Genomic DNA, 24126 nt, shown 5'->3' with positions numbered 1-24126 from the left:
TTGGTTACTATAATAATAGATATATAAAGTAAAAAAATCACTAAATATTATATTTTATATACATAATTTATTTATTTTTAGTGTGATTATTTGAAATTTCGCTATTATTTTTAAGTTTTTATCAAGGATTTTATATTTAATAGTTGAACACAATTTAAAGTATTATAAATTTACATGTTATATAAAATTAAATTTTATGATATATAAAAGTTTATATATATTAAAAATTAATAGGAAATTTTTTTTTCTATAAATATAAATATTTTTTAATTCACTTAAAACTATTCTTTTTAAATATGGCTAATATATCGGTTAAAATATATATGGCATTTCTTTATATTAAATTAAATATTAAATGAAATTTTTAAAAAAAATTCATTCATAAAATTTTGAACGAAAGTGAACTCGTTCATGAGCGTGAACGGGTTCTTTCTTCTAATCAACATTGAATATGAACGCGTTCGATTTTTGTCAATCGAACGCGTATAGTACTAGTGAATACTAGATGTATTAAAATAAATTCAAAAAGAACTGTTCTGTTATTTTTTTACTAGATTTTATACGTCCTTTTTTGAAGTTAACTTTTTTAAACTTACCTTCAAAGTTTTCAGAAAAAAATATTTACATAATCAAAGGTCTGCAATAAGTGGACCTAAAGATATCCAATAAAATTTATAGGAAAAAATGCACTCCCATCGTAATCCTTATGCCTATGATGAAAACGAATAGTAAATTTTTGTTTTGTTTTCGTTATTAATAGACTCCAATACTGAATGATAAGGTATATTTTTTGAACAATCAAATTACATTAACATTTCGATAAACTTAAATATAACCTAACATAAAAACTACCCTCATAAAATTGTTAATATCTTATGACTAAAAAAAATTGGTTCTGGAGAATTAATTATAAAGAGTTACCGTGGAAAATAATAATGTATTGAAGAAATTAAAACTAACTTCCAATCGCCCAGAATCGGGTTGAAAGTTCTTGGCCGGGTCCTCCGTCGTTACCCTGCACTGTATAGCCGTTCCATCCATTCTTACGCTATCTTGAGATAAATTCATTTCGGATAATGTTTTGCCCTCCGCCACTTTTATTTGAGATGCCACCAAATCTACCCTAATTTAAATTGGTAATTACAGAAAGATACTATAGTTGGGTGGAGACCGGCAAAACCTATTTCGACTCGAACCTGCCAGTAGGCCTGGTGGCAAAGAATTTAGAAAAATGTTATAAAAAAATGAAATATTTCCCACCTCCCCATTTAAAAAAAAAAGCTTTTCTTAATTTTTAAATTCATTCTATAACTGTGATATTCAATCAAGACAAAAAAAGGATGAATAAGAAGGAAATACAACATTAATATTTTCCCAGGCCAAGGATCTGGCTTGTATTTTATAATGTTTTAGGCCCCTGCAGGTTTCCGTAGTTGAGAAATCGCTCTATTTTTGATGATTAAGAACACCGAGTTTAAAACATCACCTCAGCCTCATTTGAAATATAAAATAGATTAGGGTGCAGTCAAATTATTTTACCTGGAAGATATACAAGATGAGTTAATATTTAGAATTAATAAAATGGAAGGTAAAAAAAAGCTTTCTTACTCTCGGGATATTGGAATAGAATTTTATTCCTGATTGTTTTCGTTATCTTTATCAAAAAGTTTAGCAGAACATATTTTAGAGCAATTATATTTTTATAAATTATCACAGGAGAAAGGTGAATCGATAATAGATTATATAAATAAATTTAAAAAAGGGAACACTTGCGAATTTAACGATAATTATAAAACCGCGATACGTGACTAACTAGTATGGGAATAAAAAAAAATTCAATAAATAAAATAACAATTAATTATATAATTAATATAAAATGTAATTTATATATTAGGCTATTTAAATTTAAAAATAAATTAGCTTTTGCCTCAATGCTCAGCAGATTATTTCCCATGGGCGCGCACGCATTTATAACTGTGGAGTCGATTTTTAGCCATTAGACAAGTAGTAAAGAGAAGGGAAGAAGATAAAAATGGATTTGAAGGCGCTAACAGCCTGTAAAGACACTTTTTTTTATTAGCTGCTGATATGAAATTATATAAAAGAAAGTAAAATTTTATTTTTGGAATTAATGGATTCCCCCACTAAAGAATTTTTTTAAATGAGAAAAGGACTCAGAAGAGAGAAAATTTTTAAACAAAAAAGTATCATAAAATTTTTTACTCTTAACTCCCTAGGAAACCTATAAATCGAAAATAACGATTACAGCGCATTGGAAAACATTTAATTAAAGTCCTGTAAAGTGTCCCCCGTGCTATTTTTTTTAAATCAATTTCCAAACCAGCCCGGATTTTTAACATTTGGTCAATATTGAGATCAATGTGAATTTTGTAAACAAAACTATTTGAAGGGGGTATCTAAAAAAAATATTTTGCCGTGTTCCTAAAAATTAAATTTAAACTTTACAGATCTGATTTAGACACTAATTATTAATATATAAATTAGGCGAAATTTATTATAAAAATATTCCAAACACCATTACTTATGAATCTTGATTTGTTTACTTGCGCTTATTTGTTATTAATTATTCATGTATAATAAGGTAGTCGTGGATCACTTCTATAACGCAACATTTAAGCTCAAAAAACAATGTTAAAAGACAGGCAACAAATTGAAGCCTATTTATAAACGCTGCGCTAAAATATATTTTTTAAAAATCAGAAATAACTGTTTATAACAATGAGTTATTCTTAAATTTTGACATAATTTTAATTAGTAAGTATAAAAATATCATATCAAAATAACTCATGTAAGTTGAAATTTATTAATGATTAGGATTATTTATCATTTCTAAATAGCTTATTAAATATTTAAATATATGTAGTGTTGTTAATTAGTCGACTTTTTCAGACTACGACAAACTTTAGCGACTAAATTAGTCGATTAATTTCGTGGATTTGCTTATAATTTTTATATTTCTTTTCATTTATCTCAATTTTGAATTTTAGCGCCTGGCTGGCACCAAATCTAATATTTTGTATATTCTTTGAAATTATTATTATATTAATAGAAAATTAGGTAGATTTTTATGTTTTCAAAAACTTTAATAAAATAAATATAATAAAAATTAATAATTTTAGTCTTAGTCAATTAATTTAACGGCTAAAGTTTTTAGTTGAATTTTTCGACAACTATAGTTAGTCGTCTGTTAATCGACTAAATTTAGTCAATTAACAACACTAAATATATGCATCAAATCATGCTAAATATTATTGTACATTAATAAATTCTGTAATTTACTTTTATTTATACCAATTACCAAACTATGGAAATCAATTGTTCTAGACAAAGAGGACAAAAAATAGTTTGAAATTCAAGCAGCGTTAAAGATGCGATTTAGGACGATCTCTAACTTTAAACCTTATACCATTAAATTTTTTTATTAAAAATTTGATTTTTATTTCATCCATTTTGTTATGAATGAATTGTCAAAATAATTACCCCGTAATTTCTTCAGTCACCGGATGTTCAACTTGCAATCTTGCATTTACTTCGATAAAGTAATGTACGCCTTTAGAATCGAGTAAAAATTCAACTGTTCCAGCATTGTAGTAGCCTTTAGATTAGATGTTTGATTTAGAAAAATATTTTAACCTGTTATTATAATACATAAGCCGCGTTTATTATACTAATAAACAAAATATGATATTCGCCTAGTAACCAAAAATAATTTTCAAATAGAAGAACAGAGTGGGGTTAATTTTAATAAAACTGTATATGAGTAGTTTATGACCATGGAATAGGAATTAAATATATTGCTGCAAATGACTAATTTAGGTAATATTCTATCATTTTTTTAGTTTATAATTTACTTTTAATTAAAATCTTTTCACAAATTCGGTGGGGTTGGAGGTGGGGTGGGGTGGGGTGGGGGGGGGGGGGGGGGTGCAAGAATTCCTGGGTTCTGGACTCTAAATACCCCCCCCCCAATCAGTCACAGTCGTTGTTCAGGTAAAATTAACTAAAATTTCCAAAATTAAATTGACGCTGTCAGTGTCAATAATAAACTAGTACCCAAATTACAATGAACTTATATATTAAGAATCGTTTCGATGATTGGTCATGCAAGTCAGAGATTTGTCTATTATTTGAGAACAAATATTGTGATGCGCATAATTTATTTATAACCTGCGTAACGGACCAATTTAAGGGCATCGGATAACAATTTTTCACGCAGTTTGGGATCAAGGTTAGGCGCAGGAGCTATTTCAACTATTTTTTGGTGTCTCCTCTGCACTGAACAATCTCTGTCGTATAAATGGATCACATCTCCGTATTTATCCCCTATTTGTAAATTGATTATTAAAAAAAAAATTCGTTAACCTTATTTAAGATAAAACCTGCATGCCGCCGACTTACGCCGGTAATTTTATTAACACCGGAAAAGCCGCAAATTGACATGAGCGACGCGCCAAGCCCGCCGCTGATTTTATTCATGGCGACGGCGTGGGTGTATAATTAGAATGATCTTTAATTATATTTATACTTGATGTTTGATATTTCTGGTGAGGCTGATTATATAAATTGCATTGCACCAACAGATCTAATTAATACGAAAACTTTAAAATTAAATTGCCCTACCAATGGCACCGCATATTAATTATCTAGAAAGTATCCGTAGTGTTAACAAGATTCCTATAAATAAGGTTATAGATAAAATTGAAAAACAATCCTCAAAACTTTTTAATAACGAATGTGATATAATCGACGAATTTCAAACATTATTAAATCAATTCAGAGAGTCGGTGGAATTTCTTTCTTAAAGGGATCAACAATAAATTTAGAGTTATTATTTCGCAGTGAAATAGAAACAGATGTACAAATCAATAAATCTGATAGCTCAGTCAGATTCATTTGCTTAAAAGAAAATATGCAAAAAAAACTTGATCATAGGTTTCTAATATTAATAAAATATTTTAAAAATTAGATATTAGTGACACTAGATGATACGAGATTTCAAAATCTTAAAATTGTTTCAGAATTTTTAAATTCGAATTCAACTTCATCTCAAATTTTAATTAGACACTTAGAACTTTTAACATAATAGAAAGCACAGAATGTGATTCAAGTTGAAGATAATGGGCAAATATCCAGTTCATATATAGCTAAAATAGCTCTAAACATTCCCATACAAGCAACGATTATAGCAACATTAGAAGAATGGCATCTTTTGCTCAGCCATCAAAGTATATCAAAAGAGGATCCACTAACATTTTGGGGAAAAAGCGGAACTTCCTAGGATTGCTAATTTAGCTAGAAAGATTCTTTGTATACCTGCAACCAGTACACCGAGCGAAATAATGTTTTCCATCACTGGATTAATACTCAATGCAAAAAGGACTTCTATGAATCTTGATAAAATACTATTTATTCATAACAATTATAATATTACTAAATCTGATTTGATTTTTAATTGTTTATATTTTTTACTTTATATTTTGCTTGCATTCCAAATTTATATTTCAATTTGTTTTAATAAAAATCAATAGAATATTACTAAAGGTGTCTTTGATCTGAGTAAAAATGCAGTTCCTTACTCTTTTTCTGAAAGTGATAAAATACATAAATTTAATAGGAGTGAAACAGGAAATAATTTAACAAATGTATGTTCAGTATCATTTTTCCCTGTGATTATAACATCATCTAAATAAACTGCTGTATCTTTACAATCAGCCAGTAAATCGTCCATATATCGTTGAAATATTATAGGTGCTGTAGCTATACCAAAAGATAATCGTAAATAGCGGTAGTATCCATTTGGTGTTACCACTGTTAATAATTCTTGTGATTCATCGTCAATGCTCATTTGTAGATTTTGAGATCTAATGTATATTTATTTATTTCCATTAGCGATTTTTGCGATTAATTCTTCAAACGTTGGTAGAATGTGATAGTATTTTAGTAGAAATTTATATGTTACTTTGAAATCTCCACATAATCGTAGTTTACCTGAAGTTTTAGGTACCACTACCATTGGAGTACTCCAGGTTACTCTTGTTGTTGATGGTTCTATTTTCTTTATTATATTATTTTCTTCCAAACGTTTCAGCTCATTTTCAATTTCTAATTTTAAAGGCAACGGTACTCTACTAGCTGGCAGTGCAATTGGTTTTGTATTTTCTTCCAATTGTAGTTTTACTGGTTTGACATTTTTTATAAATCCTAATTTATTATCAAACACCGTAGCTAATTCTTTATATAGTTTGTCAATATTCACTTTACCATTATCATTATATTTATATCTATTGTTGATCATATTGTTTTTACATTTGTTGGTAACGATAAATCAAATTCTATAGTCCATGGAAATCCAAATAGTGCTGCATGATTTGTTTTTGTAACTAATAACGGAAGCCATTTTATTTTATCATCTAATTTCACTTTTACATAAGCTTCGCCGATAATTTTTATTGTATTGTTTCCATATGTAGTTGGAGCTCTAACCATTCTAAGTTTTGGCCTCCCAATTTTATTCTATATTGTTGCATTAATGATGGTTACTGCTGAACCTCTATCATATTCCATTTTAATTTCGTGATTACCGTAAATGTTGGGTGCTGTCCATATTTGTAGATTTTTCTTATTGAGAAATCTGAATCGTCGTCGTTATTATTGTAATTTGTAACGTAAATTTTTCCTCTAGTTTTACAACACACGGCAAAGTGGTTTGATTTCTTACATTTGTTATACGTTTTTCCGTATGCTGGACAATTTCTAATAGTATGAAAACGATTACAAAAATAACACAGTTTTCTTGTAATATTATTATTATTTGTGTGGTAGTTATTATGACCTTGCACTGGTTCTCTTTTTACGTATGTTTTATTATCATTTTGATAGTGTCGATTATCATTATTATTATACTGCCGATTATTTTTATCATTTTGATTTAATCGTTTATTATCATTATGTTTATTCGTCTCTTTGATTTTATAAACCATTTTAGTAGTATTATTTATTAGTCAGCCCCTTCCATCGCTAAAGCCATTTCTACAACTTTGGTTAAGCTTAACGGTTGGTCTTCGTCTTTAGTATCTGGTATCTTAAACGTAGTTCTTTATCTAGTTTTGTGACATCTTTAGTCCGGCGATTAATTGATCGCGAATTCTTAGTTCTACCAAATTCGCATCTTCGGGCTAGCTCCTTTATATTTTTAAATAGCTCATTACGGATTCAGTAGGCCGCGAATTAATCTAATGAAATCAATTCTAGATGTCAAAACAGTTTTTTCATCTTTATAAAACTGTTTTGCAATTTTATATATGTCTGTCCATCCTACATCCTCCATTTTCCTTGATAGAGTAATTTTTTTATATTAGTTGTAATATTTATTCCTTCGTAAGCTATAAATAATTTTTTTTAAAGTGGCGCAGTTTGAGGAATATTTTTCACATTCAGTATGTATTTTATATAATCAATGTAGTCATCGATGGAACAATCTTCTTTTTTATAATCCTGTAAAACTATTTTATCCATAATTTCTAAAATATATTATTTATTTTTTTTATAAACAGAAATTTTTTTTTTATAATTCTATATATTATTAAACTTGACCGAAAACCGAGCGACTTTTTTTTATTTTAACTCGTCGCCATTTTTTATAGTCAAAACAATCGGTAACTTTATTTTAAATTGTTTCCTATATATATATAGTATTTTATAATTATGTAATTTAACTTCTAATATTATGCAATTATATTGACCTCCATAATATAATATTAAATGTAGGAAAGTTATAATAATATAATATACAAATAACGTAACCTTTAAAATATATAAAAAATATATAAGATATTCAAATATAACAATGTTTTAGAACTAAGAGCACTCAAATAAATTATAAAAAAATGTAATATGAATTATAAATTAATCCATTGCCCGCCGCGGTAGTCGTCAATTTATTATGCGGCGGCGAAATCGACGCGCCTCCAAAAAAAATTAAAAAACCGCCGCCTTCAATTGAGGCTTCGGACCCACAGATCTATCTATATAATATACCGTTATTAAGTTTATTACTCTGATAAAAAAAATGATGGTATCGTCTCGTGTGTTTTTTAAACGAATATGAAATTCTGACTGCCATTTTAGCATATTAGTACTCAAACTAGCAGGCACATGTCAAAAGTGAAAATAATTTTACTAAATCATTTGTTTTATAAAATGAAATTCGTTTTTAGATTATTGCATATAGATGAAATTTAGCTAGGGGTAAAATTATATTGATCTAGGTGAAATAATGAGATAATTATCAAGTTTTTAACCTAAAATTTGAACTTCGATATGCCTAGGCTTTTCAATGTACTTTTCAATGAATAAAGCGCCATTTCCAAAAGCTGCCTTCGCCTCGTGTTGAGCTCTATCGAACATATCCTTAATTTCCTAAATATAAAAGTTAATTTTTTTAAAAAATTTCAGCTGAATTAAATTTTTAAGTTACTTTTTAAAATAACTAAAGAAGTTTGCTAAAAGGGTAATCTAGTAAAAACTTTTTGATTTGAAACCAATTAAAATAAATGAAAAATGATTAAAAAATTAAACAGATGATAACCGGATATGCGTATCATATTATAATATATAAATCACACGTTTATTTTTAAAAAAAACCTTTTTATTTCTAACAACCCTCATTCCTCTGCCTCCGCCACCGTAAGCCGCCTTGAAAATAATAGGCAAACCATGTTGAGTAATAAATTTTTCAACGTCTTCGAAAGAATGAACTTCTCCTTCGCTACCGGGAATGACCTTGACATCTGGAAATAGTTATGTAATATATAAATGTATATAATTATTTTTAATATCTAGAAACCCTTAAAAAAAGGGAAGAATTTAGGCAAGAATTATGTAAATGTCTTACGTTGTTTTCACGATTTTAAATAAATATTCAATTAGAAGCAAAGAAATTTTTTTAATTAGAATTGAAAAGACTTGTTAAAAGACTATTAGTTTTAAACTTTAAAATTTTTGGGCTCTCCTTGCCTTCATGTAAATATATACGAATTATTTGACATAATATAACCTGTTTTCAAAGCTATTTGTCTAGCAGCAATTTTGTCGCCCATGGTCTTTACTACTTCTGGAGAGGGCCCTATGAATTCCATGCCAGCTTTGTTTACCGCATCGGCGAATTCCCAGTTTTCAGACAAGAACCCGTAACCAGGATGTATGGCATCTACTTGGTGTTGCTTATAATAACGGTATTAATCGTAAATTAGATTGCGTTAGTTTTTCCAAATTTAGATGTAAGATTCATTAAGATATTATAATAGAATTAGAAAAATAATAGATTCGCTTCGAGATTCAAAAGTTTTAAATTGTTTTGTTGGACATTTCACGAATATGGACCAATTTTTGGACAACCATTTAAACCTCAAATATTTTGGGACCGGGAGTTTAACTCATTTTGAAAATTGGAAACTATTAAAATTATATTGAATTCCCGTACAAGGAGAATTAACACCTTTTTTTTAACTATCCATAAGACACATTTTTTATAAAAAAATTATTATTTTTTAATAAATTTATTATAATTATCATTTTTTTTATGCAGAAAATATATAGAATTAGATATTATTAATAGTATAATTGCCATCATTATCATTTTTTTAAGTTATTCTTGGGCAATACAAAAAAAAATAGAAAATAACTAAATTTTATTAAATTTTTTACATTCAAATATATTAATTATCCCATATTTGGTGACGCTTTAAACTTAACCTTAATTTCGCCAAGCAATCCCGAAATTCATATATAAAAAATTCATTCAAAAAACATTAAATTAATATTTTAAAAGAATTATAAAAATATGGTTAGGAGATATGTGGTATGACTGGCCATGTTTTTGCTCTTTTCGCGATTAAGAATTGGGTTTAACCAAACAAATTTAATCTAATCTTTAAAATAAAATTTGAATATAGCTATACCTATAATAATTTTTAAGCTAGATGAGGTTATGTGAAAGTTTTTATTCTGGCCAGTCAAAACATGGTATGAGTATGTATTAGCTGGTCATATACTATGTGTTTACTAGCCATAATATATTAATTCTTCATTTTTTAAGTGTTTAAAAAACCTATACACTTAATCTTAATCTTTAAAATAAAATTTGAATATAGCTATACCTATAATAATTTTTGAGCTAGATGAGGTTATGTGAAAGTTGTTATTCTGGCCAGTCAAAACATGGTATGTGTATGTATTAGCTGGTCATATACTATGTGTTTACTAGCCATAATATATTATTTCTTCATTTTTTAAGTATTTAAAAAACCTATACACTAATTTAATTAATATTAACATCTCAATTTATCATCATCTATTTAATGATATTTTATAAATTAATATCTTAATTATCGTTTGGTTAAACATTCTTATTTCAATATAAAATTAACCATTTATCTATTTAATAATTTTATAAATTTTTATCTTAATTATCTACATGTTTGAATGAATATTCCAATAATTTAATTATTCATCAATTTAAAGATGTTTAATATATTATTAGACAATTATTTATATATAAAAACAATGAAAGTCATTTTATTAATTTATAAATGAGAAAATTATAATATTTTTATTAACAAACAAATAAATCATTGTTATTGGTACATTGAGCATGAGCCCAATCTTCACATTGCATGCATTTAATCCATCCATCCCCTTTCTTGCTTTTTGAATATTCCTTCTTGCATATAAGTATAGCCACTCTTCATTATTTTTCTCTTTATTGTTTTTTTTACTACTTTTTAATTTATGTTTATATGGTGACAATGTTAAAATTTCGGACCATCCTATTACTATATAAAATTGGGTGTGGCAGAATATATTCTGGATTAAAATTATTATTAGAATGGTTAGATGAAGTTATGTTATATAATTCAATATTAGAAGTATATGAATAGAACTAGAAATGTAATTTATTGATTCATTTTGAGTATCACTATAAGCTACTTTACTTTTCAAATGCCATAGGAATAATGGATGATTTTGACAAATTATTATCATTAGATACTAAGTAACTATCTTCAGAGAATATATTAGGATTGTATATATATCCCACAAGCTAAAAATCCATTTTAAATATTTTTTGTGGTTGTAGCTTTAGGCAACTCCATTTTAATGTCAAATAAAAATTTATTAATATTAGGTAATCATTGTTTGCATTGCTTATTAAGATCAATAGATTTTAGAGGCAAATGGATAATTACCACCAACTGCTTTCACAAACTACTATTTGATAAATCAGTCTTTGTGCCATTTAAAAGATTTTATAATAACAGCATTGACAATTGGATGCGAAACCATGTAGGCAAATCATTTACCATATATGACATATCTACAATCATTAAAATGGAACTGATCAAAGCTATAATCTCAAAAATATTCAGAATAGATTTTTAGCTTGTGGTATATATTCCTACAATCCTGAGATTTTCTCTATAGTAGTTACTTAATATCTAAAGATGGTCAGGATCATCCAGGGTTGGCAAATCGGTCAATTGACCAGTCAAATTCAGTCAATAGACCGGAGGTAGGGTCAAATACTTTAAAAAAAATTAAAAATATGTTTAAAAAAGGGAAAAACGATATTAATATATGTGATCACAATGTTACTTATTTTTTTGGGTCCCCAGTATCAAGAGGAGCAACTCACCAATAGTGAATTCATTAAAGTATGTGATATAATTTAAGAATTAGCAATTTTACAAGGTGTGATGACCAAAATATTTTAAGTGATATAATTAATTTCAGAAACAAAAAAGGGATGTTTAATAGCAAATTAGGTGGAAAGCAGTAATTTCCATAAGAAACAATCAATTCTCACCTGAAGTATGAATTAAACTTTGCCCACTTAAGAGACTAACAATTCCTTGTTATCTTCTTCTTTAAAAAGAAATAGGTCGATTTAGGTTAATATTCTTAGAAAATAAAAATCGATTAAAGATCTCGACATCAGGAAAATTGATTAAAAAATATTAAAGAAAATGATTATATTGAATATGAATCAGAAAAAGACCCTGATACAGAGAGCTAAACGTTAGTTATTGAATGACAATGAATTTAAAAAATTAATATTATAGATTCATTTTCTATTATATTCAAAATAAAGTTAAAATTGACTAAAAAAAACATATATTTGAATTTGACCTGTCAAATATAGGTCAATTGACCGAAATGTATTTGTCCGGTCAAAGGCACAACCCTGGAATCATCCATTATTCCCATGGCATTTGAAAATGTAGCTTATAGTGATACTGAAAATGAAACGATAAATTACATTTCTAGTCCTATTTTTACTACTTCTAATAATGAATTAAATAACATAACATCATCTAACCATTCTAATAGTAACTTTAATCCAGAATCTATTCTGTTACACCCAATAAGATGATCATATAGACATTAGAAAAAAAGAAATCATAAATTTTAACATCACCATATAAACATAAAAATAATTAAAAAAACAATAAAAAAATAATGATGAGTGGCTATGCATAATATGCAAGAAATAATATTCAAAGGGCAAGAAAGTGGAAGAATGGATTAAATGAATGCATTGCGAAGAATAGGTTCATGCTCAATGTACCAATAACAATGATTTATTTGTTTTTTATTTATGTAAATATATATTAAAATTTACTAGTGTTGTAAAAGTTTCTAAAAATTCAAACCGTTCGCGTAACTTTCATCGACAAAGATCTAACGTGTTCACGTTCAACGTTCACTCATAAAAAGGAACACGTTCACGTTCGTTCAAAACTTTATGGTTAAATTTTTTTTTAATTTGATATTTTATTTAATATAAATAAATACCATATATTTTTTAACACAATATTAGCCATGTTTAAAATTAAATAATTGTATAATTCGGTTTTTAAATACCTAAAAATTGAAGGAATATTAACATAGGTCATTTTACAGGTATTTAATATTTATGATTAAATTTTTAATATATTATGGTCAGTTAATACATAATATATAGCCAGTTAATACATACCATGTTTTGACTGGCCAGAAAAACAACTTTCACATAATCTCCTTTAGCTCAAAAATTATTATAATTAGAAATTTGATTTAAAATTTATCTTAAAAATTAAGAATTGGGCTACATAATTGATATTAAATTTGTTTAGTTAAACCTAATTTCTTAATCCCTTTTTTTTAAAAAGAGCGAAATCCAGTTATACACCATACCCCATAAAAACCTTAGCTAATATGACAGAATTATTGAAATATTTTTTAAAAATAATTATTAAAATATTATAAACATTTACATATTCACAAATAAAAACCCTGTAACGCAGTTATGGGGAATGCTGTTAAATATAATTGTAATTCTTTATAAGATATAACAGAATCAATATATCTATCTTTATCTCTTCATTTTTTTAAAATGCATCTCTTAATTCAATCTTGTAGAACATGTATTATATATTTAAGATACTCATTTCCTATATTTATTAATATAAATTTTATAATAAAAATAAATAAACTTATCTAGTGAATAATAATTTAAAGTAATCTAAGACTTAAGTCTTATCTTTCTCTTAGATAACTTTCCCCTCTAAAAAATATTCAGTTTGCTTATTCTGCTCGTATGGGCTATTTGAAAATAATTTGCCCTCTAAGTATTTTATATGCTTTTTATATTTTAATAAGTAAATAATATTAGCTTTTGAGTAACATTGCTCCTTTTTCTGAGGATATAGTACCTCCTAAGAGAAATTATTTATAAAAATATTTTGGAATATAAAAAATTAACAGTATTATAAAAAATAGATTTTTGTTTGGAAGGAAAAAATTTTGAAAAAAACGTGCCTCGTAAAAAGCTTAGAAAAAACATTATGTTTGAAAATAGCCCTATCGATATTTTAAAAAATAGACAAAAAAATAAGCATCCCCCTTGACAAAAATGAAATTGTTTCAATTCAAATTTAATTTAGGATAATTAATGCTAAAGGATAATAAAATAATTCAATTTTACAAATGTTTTTATAGCCTGTGGGATATAGACAAATATAAAAAAAATATTTTGAAAATAAAATTGTCAAAGTCCTAGGATAAATTTGCTAAAAACCAGGGTATATGAAGAGCATAATCGCGAATTTACTAAATCCCTTCGAGGCTACGGCATAATATAGTAGGCTGGGTTTTCGAAATGGTTCAACACTCTTAAAATAACAGCCTTTATTTTAAATAAAGAAATAATAAAGATAACTCTTAATAAAAAGAATAATAAAATTTACCACTATATTATAAATATAATAATTTTAAACGAGATTGCATATTTATATCATGAATTAATAAAACTAAAACTTAATAAAACAATGTCATTTTTCTTTAAATTTAAGATTCGCTATTTGAATGAATTTTAATAAGAAACTAATATCTAAATTGAGGGGAAAAAGGAACAATAAAAGCGATAGAAAGATAGATTGCAATTTTAAAGGAGTGGATGAAGGTGGTCTGGGTGAGATGAAGGTATACAAATGGAGTTTTGTCTCATAAAAGATTGACTTTTAAATTGAAAGGTGAGTGAAACGAGAGTAAATAAAAGGATTGTCACACTAATGTCTTATGTGGATCGAAATGTTAAGAGAGGGGGGGGGGTTGATGAGAAGGAAATCTCGGGTGGAGAGGAAAAAAATAGGTAATGCTGAGATCAATGTTAATCTAAAAAAGTACCACATTAGAAGCAACAAAGTTCGTAAATGTATAGAGGTTACGGATATGAAGGAGACCACCGGAGGGAAAACTAATTAAGGTGTTTCGGACATATGGTGAGAAGTCCAAGGGAGTATATGGTAAAAAAAAGACAGGTTTCTGATAGAAGGGAAGTGAAGGAGAGGTATAAAGGTAAAAATAAAAAGATTTAATGAATATGAACCAGGGATTTGAACCCGGACCAGACCCTGAACCCTTCAGAACCCTCGTATTTTGGCTGTACCCGAACCGTGACCTTTTTTTAAAGTGGAGGATCCAAGGGTTCTAGGTGTCATAAAAAAAATTTAAAAATAATATAAATTTCATTTTATTAATATTCTTTCGTGGAATCATTCATTTTTTTTCGCGTAAAAATGATAAAATACAATAAATTGATTCCGCAAAAAGATTAGGGAGAAATATTCTAGTAAATATCGTGTATATGAAAGGATATAATAATATTGAGAAATTGAGCTGTGAAGGAGATTAAAGAGAGTTCACTTCTGAATATATAAAAAGAATGATATTAGAAACATTAAATAAATTCTATATTCCTAAAAGAAAAGGACCTTACTAGAGTATTAGTTCCTTTAAAAATAACAACTTTAAGATCACAATCATAATGATTATGTTTATCTGATTTATATGGCATATGGATTAGATGCCGATTAGATTTAGAAAGATTTATTAATCCTTTTCATTTGAAATATTAGAAAACAAATTCGAGAGCAACAATATTTGCAAAATAGTGTTGTATATGCTTCTATATATTTAAACCCTCATTGATTATCTTGAAATTTTACTTTTAGATATAGGTAAAAAAAATCAAATTATCATCAGATAGAAAGGAGAAACAAACAATACCTATTACATCCTTAATAGAAAAGTTCTCAGGTTAAGAGAATAAATAAGGATATGAACATTTTAAAATCTGATAAAATTCTTCAATATACCAAGAATTATATATCTTGTCTAGAATCGTCATGGCTGTACCGGCGACACAACAATAATATATGTATTATAAAGAATTTATCTAATTTAAATCAGCGTAGAAGGTGCATTTTATTCTTTGAAATATATATTGTTTTATTTACTTGGAAATCTCAAGGATGATATTTTGGAAGATATTATGATTGTGCGATTGATAAAAATATTTAAAATATAATATGAAGTGTATATATTGAATAAAAAAAAAGTTTTATTTTGAGTCATTTTTTTATGTTCTCTAAACCCGGACCCTGGACCCGGACCCTTTTTTAAATTATATTCCTGTACCCAAACCTGAACCGATACCCTTTTTTTGTAGAAGTGTTCACATCCCTGGAAATAACCAGTGAAAAAATAAGATACATGATAATGGAACTAATAATTCGAATGGTATAGGAAATTTCTTGCTTGTTTTTTATAGAATAAGGTTAGAATATTTTTAAAAAAGATATAATTAATGAATATAAGAACGACTTGGCCAATTATACCGGTAGTAGGGTAGATTTAAAAAAAATATTTTAAATTTTCTTAATAATAAGATCATTTTTCGGAAGTATATATAAAATAATATAAGAAAGCTATAATAATATAAACATATTTTGACTCAAAAAAATCTTTATAAGGTTATAGTCTGGAAGCTAACAAAAATTCTTTGTAGCGAGGAGATTATCGGCCCGTCAGTCCGACAATAATATAAATAAAATAACCTAAAAATATTAATTTTATATTACTTATCTATTTTTTTCCTTTTTTTGTCAGATTTGAATATCACAATCAAGGAATCAATCGGAATCTTTAAAAGAAAAATTTCAAAAAATCAGGAATTGTTACTGTTCATTTAAGGGCCGGAATGGGCCAGGAGCCGACTCCAGATCTAAAAAATTAGTAAGACCGGAATGGGTCAGGAACAGGGACCTAGATCTAAAACAAAATTTGCACTAAGCCGCCAAATAATTTCGATTTTGCAGGTTTATGAAAATTATATCGAAAGAAAATTTTTGTTAAAATTTAAAAGTGGCCCCAATGTATTTGAAGCGATTTACAAGATAAATTTTAAGAAAAACATAAAATGGCAGCTAATTATTTCGAAGCGAACCATATGCAAATAATTTTAAATGTGACATAACTGTTGATTAAAGATACCTCTATCAAATATAAATGTTATTTATAATTAAAAGTCCCAATCAAGCCCAAATCATCTGGTCCATATCCAATATAAATTACCAGGTAGTATAGAATTGGCATTGTGAAAACGAAATATTTCGGAAGGACCATTTTGGAAGAGGTCGGCGGCCAAATTTATCACTCTCATAATTTTTAATCAAAACATCAAAGATGTGATGTTGTAAGCCTTTTTGTTAAATATTAATATTAACCCAACTGGGCATCTGTGTTTCCCACTTAATCTTTTAAAAACACTTGAAAATAATTTTTGGCAATCTGGATATGAATGCGAGAGCTTTAAATTACCAGCAAGCCATTTAAAAAAATTGTTTAAATTTATATACATTATAAGTAAGTTTTTTTAAAGGCTTTTAATGCTTAATATTTTTATGTTTAATGTTTTTATATTTGCATATTAAATTAGCTAGTAGTCTATCTTTAAAAATTGCAAATTTGGCAAATTTTATAATAATTATTTAACACTAACTTAATTATAATATTTATTCTCTACAGAGCTTGAAATGCTCTTCAAAATAAAAAAAAATCTTAAATGATTTTTTATCTCTGAAGATTTTTTTTCTGAGAATGCGCAAGTAAGATTTTTGATAAAATTTTAACTAAAATTTCAAATATATTTTGTAAAAAATCTTTTGTAATTTTATTTTTCATAATGAAATAGCAAATTTTTTTAAAAAAATATTATGATCTTTAGATTTTTTAATCACAACTTTGTGTAAAAAAAAAAAATCTTATTCAAACTCTATGTATAATATACATATTTATTTCTAGTGTTGTTAAAGCTCGATTTGGGCCGATTATTAAAAACGGCCCGATTAAGATTATAACAAAATAATACTATGTAAGCCTGGAGATTATTTTCATAGATAGCGGAAGGGTTTGGACCTCTATTCGCCAAACTATGAAACTTCCTTGGCTAAAATCTCAATGGGACATTTTTAAAAATCGACCCAAATCGGGCTTTTTAACAACACTAATTTCACATGAATAGGAATTAATCCTGGATCTTTTTAAAATTAGCGCTTTTAAAATTAAAAATTTACTTTTGTGCACCATAGCCCAATCTTATATTTTAAAAAAAAGTCACTTGAGCAATTCTCACGATCTCTGGAATATTGAGATATGCTTGGACAGGCGCTAGTCCTCTACCTACAATATAGGCCTCGTCCGCTTTTTGTCTATACATTTGCATCATATCTTCCGTAGAGTATATGCCCACTGAACGTATACCCAATTCGTGGCAAGCGCGAAATATTCGAATGGCTATCTCGCCTATAAATGTAAGAAAAAGTATTTAGTAAATAGCCTCATTTCATAGTTTTTTTATAAGTGCATCCTAGAAATGTAACTAGTCAAACTAGTTAAATTTTTAATAAAGTAACTTGTAACTAGTTTACAATTTGAAAGTTACTTTATATATTTTTTTATATAACTAAGCATTAATAGTATTGTAAAGTAGTGATCTGCATCGGGCCTAATTTTTCAAGCCCGGCCCGGCCCAAAATTTTTTTAAAAGAGTTTTGCCGGCCCGGCCCGATCCCAAATTTTTTTTTTAAATTTACCGACCCGGCCCGGCCCGAATTTATTTAAATATAGAAATTAATTTTTATAATTACTCAAAATAAAAGACATATGTTATATGTCGTTTAATTTTAATAAATAAAATCAAATATTTTTATTTTACATAAAAAATTCAATATAAAATTGATAAATTTTGATATATTTTAAAAAATTTCCGAAATCCGACCCGACCCGGCCCAAATTTTTTTAAAAATATTAGGCCCGGCCCGTCCCGAACCCGATTATTTTAAATAGAATTAGGCCCGAGCCTGGCCCAAAGCCCGTTCGGGTCCGAGTACGGGCCGGGCCTAACTTTGCAGATCTCTATTGCAAAGTAACGTCGTTGCTAATGGCGTTAATTTTTAAGGAAAAGAAAGGTCATTTGTTACTTACTTGTTTCAAAGGAGTATGATTATCGCGTTTCTTTTTGTGAATAACGCAAAACGTTGCTCGTTTTTTTTAATATGGTATAAGTGTCTTTTATTTATATTTTTTTTGGTTTCTTTGAATAATCTTATTTGAAAAAAATCGAGTTCAGAAATAAAATACAACACAATCGATATCAAAATGAAATATATTTTAAAAATAACAGATAAGAATATTTTAAAATTTATATGAAAAAATATATATTTATAAATTTTATATAAAAAACATTAAAAATGCTTAGGAAATTGATCGGTCAGATTTCGTGAGAAATTTGATGGCGAAGGTAGAATCCTTCGTTGGGGTCGCCTGTAACCTGTCCCCTTTTTTTGCCTATGGTTTTGAAAAATTAAGGGCCTTTCTTAACATGTCCAAGGTGTTAGTAACGGGTATGAACACTGTATTTGTGAGGCCAATATATTTGCTTTTTAAGGACTTCTTCCTTTTCAATGGCAGAAAATGAGAGGATTACTATATTATATTTTTAAACTTAATAAATAATTTATAGTTTTAATTCAGATCAACCACCAAAGTTCTTCATTTTTATTTTATTTATACATTTTTGTTGAATTTTATTCAGTCACATTGTTAATCTAATTAATATTGAATCAATAAAAGTATGTTAATTTATATTCTTTAATACTATAATTTATTTTATAAAGAGTATATGTCAATAGTACTTCAGTTAAACGTGTGTTTAGCACAGAGTACTAAGCGCTCTTGTTTATCTAATATTTAAAAAATTAATTGTTATTAAGTGTAAATAAAAAATTATTTACCAAAACGAACTTAACTTATAAAATTATAAATATATTATATTTTGTCTAATTTTATTTTTTATTATTTTTATAGGAACAAGATAAAAGAAAATTTATATATAGTGCTGTTAAACGGCTCGATTTTTAAAAACGACTAACCCAATATTTTAACTAAAAAATATTCCGCATTCTTAGAAATTTTGCTCATAGATGGCAGAAAGATTTAGACATCTATTACCGAAATCTCGAGGCTTGTGTAATTTTCTTGCCTAAAATATTTGGTTTGCCGATTATAAAAATCGAGTCGTTTAACAACATTTATATATAGTATTTAATATTTTTTAAGTAACGAGTATATGTAAATATTTAACACATTTTAAAAAGTAACCTGAAACGTAAATAGTATTCTTAATCAACACTATTTTTCTTTGAAATATAAAATTTAAATCTGGTTTTCGAGATTTCTTTTCTTCATTTTTTTTTTCTTTCTTTAACTTATCTTCTTTTTCTTTCGATCCGTTTTTTCCTTTCTATCCCTTCTTTCCTTTTTTTATTCATTTTTTTGTTCTATCATTCTTATCTTAGCCCTAGATTATTCATATAAGCCTGAAATTTCTTAATAATTTTTTGTCCTAAACATGGCAAAATTAAGTCAATGCAATAAGAATTCATAGTTGGTCCTGCCCAAACCTGTCTGTAAAGTTTGAAATGTTTTACGGTCTACCCCGGCATGCAAATTCCATTTTTCACAAGTTCCCTAGCCAGTATAATATTGTCTAATTCTATGCCAAGTCCGACTCGACCCGTCCGAAAATTATTTTGCCACAAGTTACCCGCCCCGAAATTTTTTTCCCGACCTATGGAAACTTTTAGACTTCGGGCTGCGCCGATCTTTAATAAATATTTATATTTTTAGATTTCTAGAGTAATAAAAGTATATATGTTAATTCGTTATTTATTTAATTAATAAAAAAATAAATATTTACAAACTTAATCATATTATTTATTTTAACCTATGATTTTAACATATACATGAAGAAAAATACTTCCTTGTAACATGTGCCGTTATTAATGGCGAATATTATGTTTTAATGCTGATTTTATTTTTAAATCGAGAATTTATAACAATTCAATTTTGCCAATCATGCAATAAGGTTACTTTTTAATTTTATAGTGCTAATTAAACGAAAGTATTAATTAGATGAAAATATCCGTCTAAAATAACTTTGGCAAGATAAAATAATAAGGCTTCCTTTTTCATTTGGAATCGAAATCATTATTACGAATACTTATTTACTTTCGAAATTAAGACTGGATTTTTTTTTTTTAAAAATTAAATTTTTCGTTCATTTAATCTACAACTAATAAAAATTATCTGTTTGTTTCCAAATATATATATTAGCATCAATGTGTTTTTTCTGGCAATGTGTTATTTTTACAACTTTAAATCATTTCTTGAGAGCGTTTTTTTAAATTTAAAAATCGAATTTTACCGGAAATATATTCTATCATGTTTGGAATACCTATATTATGAATTTTAGACTATTTTGCTGTTAATCCTTGAGCCATTTATAATTTATATAAAACATATATGGAAAATTTAATATCGATTATATTAAGTTTAAATGTTGATGGAAAAATTGTCTGAAATTCATAGGGAAATATTTCAAACATGTCGGCATACATTTTCGGTAAAATCAGATTTTTAAATTTTTAAAAACGCGCTCAAAAAATGATTTAAAGTTGAAAAAATAAAATAAATAATTGACGCTAACATGTATATATAAACTCAGTGAAATTTACAAATTATGAGAAATAGATTTAACTATAAATAAAACTAAATAATATTCTGCATTATATCAAATACATTTCACAAAAAAAGAAGATAATATATTAGGCCAAGCAATTTTAACTAGGCTATTTTATTTTTATGCAGGAAAGGATGTGTTAATTTTCGTAAATATGGCAATTCAAATGATTACTATCAGCTGAATAGCCAATTTGTTTAAACTCCTATTTATTTTTATAGATTGGATTTTTAATTTACCCCTTATTTACTCTTTTTTAAGAACGAGAACTACATTTTTTTCTAGATCATTTTGATTAATACTAGCTGATATTCTAATTCTATTGAAAATACACATGTCTCCAGAATTAGGTGATTTTTTTTGAACCGTCATCAAAAGTTAGTTAGAAATGATAATACTGTCTTTTATTTTTATCTATTTATTTATGTATAGAAATTGGAGGGAACATTTTTTCTTCAAGTTTTAGGTTTAGAGGATAAATAGTTACTATAAATGGCATCAAATAATTTACTAAAATCTGACATGCCTCGTTTTTCGGTTAAGATAGGAGCATCTAGACTTTAACATTAACTATTATTATATATATGAATTGTTTGTTACTACCTCGATTGGCGACCATCAATTTCTTTATCGTCTTCCTCTTTATGGGCTCCTTTTTGCCTTGCTTTGTTTGAGAGTAAGGCGGAAAGTAGGATAGGTTTTTTTTGGTCATACCGGCATCCATTTTCAAAAACTTGCCTTTCCTTTTCATGCTTCGACTAATGGTATTCAGCGCAGAATACATTTTTTTAAATACAGTAGGGCAATTTTAGGAAAAGTGCCCTAAAAAAATATAAATATATATAAAATAAGAGGAAGATATAGATATATAAATAATTTATATTCGCAAAGAGCATAATGGATTTCTCCTAATAGGTTAATTAACCATGTTAATTTTATCCAGGTGATGTAGGGTTTGGTAAAATGTCCTACTGACTCGGAACTGTGTGTAGCCTCTATCTGCAAAAGTAGATCTGACCCATTAAAAAAATGGCTAAGTTGGAACTATTTTTAAAAAAAATTTCAGCCCAGTCAGATAAATATTATATTTTGGGTTGGGCTTTTCAAAACAAATAAAAAAATTTGTTCAGGATCAAGCTTTCCTGGACAATTTTTTTTCTTCTAAATTTAGGGCAGGGCTTGAAAAATTAGAATGCAAGATCATCAATCCCAGAAATTACTTCGAGAACCAAAATAAAAGCTACACTTCCAACAAGCAAATTATGGATTTCTCAGATACAATTTAAATATGATCCCACTAATATATGCTATATAAGGCATATTATGAAACTAGAATGGACCTGATATTTTCAATTAAATTAACTTTTCCTTTTATGGCCTTGTATACAAAATTCCTATTAGGTATTGTGGCCTGTCTATTAAATGTAACTACAAACAATAATGACCATAATTCAAAAATATTTTTTAATCTAATAAGAAAAAGGTTGTAACCTGACAATCCTGCAATAAGCAGCTCTAAAGTCTTCAATAATTAGAGAAACAAGAATAATAGTGTTTTCTCTCTTCTAAACAAAATCTTGGCTATAAATATGATTAAAAGGTTTTATTATCTAAAAAAAATGACATAAAAAATATTTAATTTGATTCTTAAAAAATATGTTTTCTTACTTTCTTAATAAAACATTTAAGGAGTTTAAATGAGATATCTATTGAAGATAAATATATTAAACACAAGTTATAAAACTATACAGATTTTCAAAATGTTTCATGATGAGACTATCTTAAATTATATTTTTGAGTTTATTTTGTAATTTTTTAAAATATTTTTTATGTCATTCAATAACCAGTTATATTATATATGAAATTATACCAATATAAATATTCCAATTTTATATTTGCTATTAATATAATTTTAAATCTTCTCAATATAAATAAACAATTGAATAACCATTTAGTCTAAATTTATGATAAATATGAATTATAATTTTAATTACTTAGCAAATATTTATAACTTGCTTATTATATTACTATACTAGTATTAATATAACTATTTAAATATGAATATGGGTAATGAAGGTTCGAATAAAAAAAAATCTCAAATTATCATGCAAACATATGGTCTAATGCATTGTAAAATCAGCTGTTAGAGTATTTGATTTTGAACTCTACTATGATATTAAATCTATGTATTTTAATACTTTGTGCATATTTAATTTTTGAACTCAAAAATTGAAAGTTTAATATAATTGAATTAATTAATAACATATCGCATAAATTCGAACCCTTTAAATGAGAAAATTTGCTATAGCCAAATTTAAATATATTTTTTTAACTTAAATTGATTAAATGGAATATATCATATAATTATAGAATTTTATCAATCCCATTCATATTCTAATAACGCTATTTCGTCAATTTTTGAATTCGAAATTAGTTTAAGTAATTATTTATTTATAATTTATTTTTCCCAGCTGATATAAATTTTGAAATTCATAATTAACGTCAAAAAGTATAGTATGAAATTATCAGTGGCGTCGCTAGGGAGGACGCAGGGGCTTGAGCTAAAAAATTTGAATAGCCCCCTGAATCAAAAAAAAAATTTCTAATGACTCCTTAATATCCCCTTGAACTAAAAATAAATTGTTTTA

At 26.9% G+C, this 24126-nt stretch overlaps 1 protein-coding gene across 2 annotated transcripts in view; it reads right to left on the bottom strand.

The window, feature by feature from the left end:
- The window catches only part of LOC135925041 (pyruvate carboxylase, mitochondrial-like), a 39122-nt gene extending 15515 nt beyond the window's left edge, over positions 1-23607 (bottom strand). The window contains exons 1-9 of one of the 2 annotated variants that reach the window (XM_065460190.1): positions 23473-23607; positions 22082-22300; positions 18017-18201; positions 9077-9242; positions 8665-8810; positions 8322-8439; positions 4189-4344; positions 3502-3616; positions 961-1123 (exon numbers count right to left, since the gene is read on the bottom strand). In XM_065460190.1, the coding sequence (XP_065316262.1) occupies positions 961-1123; positions 3502-3616; positions 4189-4344; positions 8322-8439; positions 8665-8810; positions 9077-9242; positions 18017-18201; positions 22082-22262 (1230 nt within the window). In that variant the 5' untranslated portion in view covers positions 22263-22300; positions 23473-23607. Of the gene's footprint in view, positions 1-960; positions 1124-3501; positions 3617-4188; positions 4345-8321; positions 8440-8664; positions 8811-9076; positions 9243-18016; positions 18202-22081; positions 22301-22969; positions 23070-23472 lie in introns of those variants that run through there. The other variant, XM_065460191.1, reaches the window with a different exon arrangement.
- Positions 23608-24126: the final 519 nt, after the last annotated feature.

The sequence above is a fragment of the Gordionus sp. m RMFG-2023 genome, chromosome 2 (genome assembly GCF_954871325.1).
Source record: "Gordionus sp. m RMFG-2023 chromosome 2, tfGorSpeb1-WG-v2, whole genome shotgun sequence".
In the NCBI taxonomy this organism is placed as follows: Eukaryota; Metazoa; Nematomorpha; class Gordioida; order Chordodea; family Parachordodidae; genus Gordionus; species Gordionus sp. m RMFG-2023.
The sequence above is the reverse complement of the archived record's forward strand: the minus strand, read 5'-3'. Positions and strand labels throughout refer to the sequence as shown.